The 5,503-nt window shown below is 45.7% G+C and overlaps 1 protein-coding gene across 1 annotated transcript in view; it reads left to right on the top strand.

The window, feature by feature from the left end:
- Nucleotides 1–563: 563 nt before the first annotated feature.
- The window catches only part of GPR137B (G protein-coupled receptor 137B), a 27,989-nt gene continuing 23,049 nt past the window's right edge, over nt 564–5,503 (top strand). The window contains exons 1-2 of the mRNA XM_008586228.1: nt 564–698; nt 2,704–2,753. Coding sequence (XP_008584450.1) covers nt 564–698; nt 2,704–2,753 — 185 coding nt within the window. The remainder of the gene's footprint in view (nt 699–2,703; nt 2,754–5,503) is intronic.

Here is a 5,503-nt window from a genome sequence, read left to right on the forward strand (position 1 = left end):
TGGCAGAGCCAAACACTTTTTAAAAAATGTTGTCATTTCTTCTTCTTATTTTGACATCTGTGAAGAAGTCTCTCAGTTATTAAAAGCGGTGTCCCCAAGTACTGTGTCACACCAGAGCATTGTTATATGTCATATGAGTCAGTATTAGCTTTTGTGACAACTTTGGAGTCACGTATTAATCTATTCCTTGTTCCTAAGAGAGGTTGTTTGGTAACATTTCTTCTATGGGTGGCAGGGAACTTGCAGAGTGGTATGACTCGCCTAAAATCCCGTGGAAGGCTGTCAGATAGAGCCGAGCTCAGGACTCCTTTAAAGCAAGGGTACTGCCCTGTGCCTGCTACTGTGCTGTTACCCAAGATTTTCAGATTTTAATTCATTTAGGGTGAAAACCCCGATCTCCTACCTACTTCCCTGAGGACAGGGAAGACATGTTGGAAACTAAATAATTCTTCCATAAGGTTGGAAGGCTCACCTGCAAAGCTCTGAGGAGGTTAAAGGGAGTGATGCTTACTTCGAAATCTGTAGGTATTCCTGTAGCCCTCTTCCCCATCCCCCATGATCCTATGCCTTTGAGTCCTCTATTGGCAGCACTTTGTGAGTACTGGAGGTTTGAAGTGGCCGTGAGTGTGGACTTGGGGATGTCTGTGGACTCCATGGTCCCCGTGATCGAGGCTCTGACTCATATGCCTCTGACTATCGTGATCTTGTGATCACCTATCCTAGTGTGTTTTAGATTAATGATTGCAAAGCTATTCAGGAATTTAGGTCAGGCAATTTTGTTCTAGATCAGTACTTCTTAAGAGGTGATCCTTGGGCAAGCTGTGTCAGAATCACATGGGGAGCTTATTAAAGAGCAGGTTCCCGGCCTGGCCCCAGACCTGCTCGATTGGCATTTCTGAAGGGGGACCCAGGATTTGCATTTTTCACACGTTCCCCAGGTGATTCTTCTGTAGGTAGAAGTCTGAGAATTACTACTGAAGGTCTTCAGAAGAATGTCTATTAAAAGTTTCCCAGAGAGAACTGGCTTCTCCTGTTGCGTATGTATTCTGGGAAATGGCCCAGAAGTCGCCAGCCTGGGTCTCCCCTTGTGACATCTGCATTTCCTGAGGTTACTTTCAAATCCCCCTCCAGCAAATGATTTCTCCCCGCTTCCCGCTTCCCGTTCAGACAAGGGGCAACTGTATGTCACACCCCTCCCCCCACAGGCCCCAGAGCTGCCTGGCTCCCTGTCTCCCAACGGACCTCCCAGCCCCAGGCCTGTGATGTCGGAAGGGGACATTACTGGCCTGGGGCTGGCAGGAGGAAGGGCCTAGAAGCCTGGGGCTTGTTTAGGAACTCCACACAGAATGGTTAGCTTGGAAGTAGGGAATGGGGGTCTTCTTTTTTTTCCTAATCCCCCAGCTTTAGTGAGGTATGATTGACCAATAAATATTGTATGTATTTAAAGTGTCCAGCATGATGTTTTGATGCAGGTGTCCATAGTGAAAGGATGTCACAGTCAAGCTAATTAACACATCCATTGCCTCACATAGTTTCCCCCACTTTTTTTGTGGTAAGAACACTTAAGATTAATCTCTTAGCAAATTTCACGTATACGATACATTATTATGTACGATACATTGTTATTAACTGTAATCTCTGCAGCGTACATTAGGTCTCCAGAACTTATGATGAACCTGGAGGACATTAAGAGAAATAAGCCAGACACAGAAAGACAAATACTGCATGATCTCACTTATGTGTAGAATCTAACAAAGTCAAACTCATAGAAACAAAGAGTAGAAGGTGGTTACCAGGGGCTGGGGGCTGGGGAAAACGGAGAAGATGTTGGTCACAGGGTCCAAACCTGCTGGAGTGTGGGTCATCAGATACACGACAGATCATCTCTAGAAAGCTGGAGTGTGGGTCATCAGATACACGACAGATCGTCTCTAGAAAGATGTCTTCTCTTCTGCACTCTCCCCTTTGAACAGCAGGGATCCGGGGATAATAAACACATGAGCTTACACGCTACTCCTCCACTCAGGCCCCCCAACCCTGGACAAGTCCCCCAAGACCCCGGGAGCCTGGCTCACCCCCGACTCTCCATGTACGCACAGTGGCAGTAGCAGCCAGGCCTGTCGTGGGGTGGAAGCTGGAACAGACACCTACCTTCTGTCTTTCCTCTTTGCCTTCTCGAAGGCTCTGCCAGGTGGTCGACCACACCCACCAAGTGTGGGTGCTTCAGCAACTGTGCAGACTTCTGAATCTTGAGAAATTCCAATCTGCAATGTTTCTCTTATAGAAAACAGTCCAGCTTGATACCTGTATAGTCTGAAGATGTTTTATTATTTTAAATGTGCTGCAAACTTTGAGTTCTGGGTAGATGGACACTTACATTCAAACAAAGTTAATTTGCTACCAATGAAAATTCTACTAAGAGGTTGGACTGTTTATCTCAAATAAAATGTTAAAATAAGAGAAGTGCTTGGCAGTAGTAGACCTGTAATACGTTTACTTTTCCTTTTTAACCATTTTTAAATACATATGCTTTTAAAATTGTATAAAAAAATGTTTGGCATAGCAGATGTTCTCACACAATGTGGACATTTCAATTTCAGAAAATGTGCCTGGGTATAAAAGGAAGGGATTCTAAGAGAAGGGATCAGTTGTGGGTGTTAGCATCTTGTACACACAACCTGCCATGTTTTTCTGTTGTTGCAGGTGATTTTCAAGGCCAAGTCAAAATATTCTCCAGAACTGCTCAAATACCGGTAAGTACCTGTGGCACCTCTCTCCGCAGTGGAAGGTGAAAGCGCTCACACGTTAAGCTCCTTTCTCTGCCTAGGGTTTGCACATGCTGCTTCTCTAGAAGCTGCTACAAGCATCGCATCCAGGGCCCATGAGAGTCAGCTCATTGAGTCATGGCTCTTGTTTACCTTGTTTAGAAACAAGAGCCCAAAGCCTTTCCTGACCAGGGAGGGAACAGACAGAATAAAACAGATGCATGCTATGTCTAAACCTTTCTGAGCCACTCAAGATGTAAAGGGCATCTGCAGAAGGAGAAAGGGTTTCCTGAGGGTGCCAGTGTGTAGCCAGGTGCCCATCCCACCCCTGTGCAGGTGCAGCTGGGGCAGCGCCTCGCCCCTGCAGCCCTGCCCTCCACCTGGCCGCCAGATTTTCACAGAGGTCTGTGACTCCCCAGGCCAAGACCAGTGGCTGGAAGAAAGGTCAGATCAGGTTGGAGGGGAGAAGAGGGTGAAGCTCCAGAAGGGGTGGGGACACCAGTGCTAGCCCTCGCTGCCCAGGAGAGCCAAGCTACCTGGAGAGCTGACTTTGGCCAGTCACCTTCTTGCACTAAAGTGAAAAATTATTTTGTTACTTTAAAAATATGTATAAATGTGTGTGTGTACGTATATGTTATTTAAATACATATCATCTAAAATCTGTGAATCCTTTTTTCAAATCCTCAAAGTAGTGCTTTTATTTTATTTTATTTTTTATTAGCGTATTTATTATTACAAATCATAATTTTTCTCTATGCCCTTATGCCCCAACCTATCACTCCCCAGACCCGTCCTCCCTCCCCGCCATCTCTAGTATCCTTAGGTTTGTTCTCTCCTTCTGAAAGTTCAGTGTATTATCATGTCTTTTCTTTTTTTCCTTTTCTTTCTATCTTTCTATATTTTCTTTCTGAAAATGGAATAGTTTAATCCCCAGTTTATATCCAAGGAAACAAGTTCAGAAGGTTGTGTGACAGGGACGGGCCTGGCTACGAGTCCTGAGACTCCTCATCCTGTGTTTTGTTCCGGTTTTTACCTGATCGTGCTGTCTCCTCCCTTCACTACTTTTTGGGTAGTTGCTGTGGATTGAATGTCCCCTGATGGAATTTGGAGTTTTCCTGGCATTTGTGCCAAGGTGATGCGATTTTTCTCTTTTTCGGTCTACGGATTTTAGTCTCTTTGGCCGGGCATGGGAGTGCTTTGATTTTAAGCATTTTCAACTGTTTTCCTTCTTTGATTTTTTTTTTTCTTTAATAAGTAAAAAATAGAGTGGGCCAAGCTTTGCTTATCCCTTTCTTTGGATTTTAGTCTCTTTGGCCGGGCATGGGAGTGCTTTGATTTTAAACATTTTCAACTGTTTTCCTTCTTTGATTTTTTTTTTTTCTTTAATAAGTAAAAAATAGAGTGGGCCAAGCTTTGCTTATCCCTTTCTTTAAGAGATCTACAATATTGGAAGAGAAATTAAACAACACTTTACAGTCCATCGGTTCCATCCCCTCGTGTGGGAGGTGGCAGACACTGTGGCGTGGGAGCTGCCAGCAGCTGCTGTGTCCAGACTGACAAAGTGTCTCGAAGGCTCACCCCATCCCCGCACAGGCTGACTGTCCACACCGACCTGTGTCCGCAAGCAAAGTGGTCTCCCCAGATGCTGGGTCACTCTGATTTTCTTCTCCTTTGGTCCTTTCTCTCGTCGTGCTGGCATGGGCTGTTTATCTTGACCCTGTGGTTTGGGTTGAAAAGAAGTAGTTTTGGGGCAGTGTACCAGACTCTGTTCCTGCAAAAACACATGCTTCTCTCTCTCTTTAAATATCTCTCTCCACACCTCCAAATGTCTTCCTTTCTACCTCAGCTGCAGACCTGGGGGGAGAAGTTTAGTTTTGCAAGGTATTTTAATACTATAAAAGTTATACAAGCTCGTTAGCAAAAGACTATAAAATAGAGAAAGATAGAAATTTTGTGAACGGAGACAAGTGGAGAGAAATAAAACAAATCTGCTGAACTCCCTCTCCCCCCAACATAAATCCCCTTCAACCCTAAGGAAATACAGTGATGTATTTATTCCTTTGGAGGTTTTTATATACCATTTTCTAAGACAGAGCGCATTTCCGATTTTGCTTTGTGACTGTTTAACTTCATGTTAGGTCACACATGTTTTCTCCATATTGTTTCACATCTCCCAGCAATCCTCTTTCTTGAATAACTGACTTTTGTTTAGCAGGCTACACAAAGCCTCCTGAAGGCTCACACAATAGGATTTGCTCGATAGAAATCAAGGGGGAGGAAGGTCTTGGGCAGAAAGAATTTGCACAAAGACAGGTGGGTGAGGACACAGGGGCGGGTTTGTGAACATTGAGGGGACGAACTTAATTTGCAGGTAGGGGGTCCATAGACGGATCTGCCTGTGAGAGCTCTCCAGGGACCAGGTCCAACAGAGGAAGGGGGGAGAACAGCAGGCTGTGGGGCAAAGGCATGGGGAGCCTCGGGGACGCTGGGGAGGGGGTGGGCCTGGGAAGGACACGGGCCGGCGGGAGACGGGCAGAGCCACTTAACATGGGCTGTGCGTGAGCACCATGGGGGAAGAGAGAATGGGAGGAGGTGACACTTGTAGAAGTTGCCGAAGAAAGGAGAGGCTAGGGTGAGACACGGAGGCACCAAGGGTGAGGCCAGAGGAGAAGGCAGGAAAGGAAGGCGTGGGTTTACTGAATTCCCACAAGAGCTCTTTGAGGCAAGAACAGAGTCAC

This window comes from Galeopterus variegatus, unplaced genomic scaffold (genome assembly GCF_000696425.1).
Source record: "Galeopterus variegatus unplaced genomic scaffold, G_variegatus-3.0.2 Scaffold3891, whole genome shotgun sequence".
Classification (NCBI taxonomy): domain Eukaryota; kingdom Metazoa; phylum Chordata; class Mammalia; order Dermoptera; family Cynocephalidae; genus Galeopterus; species Galeopterus variegatus.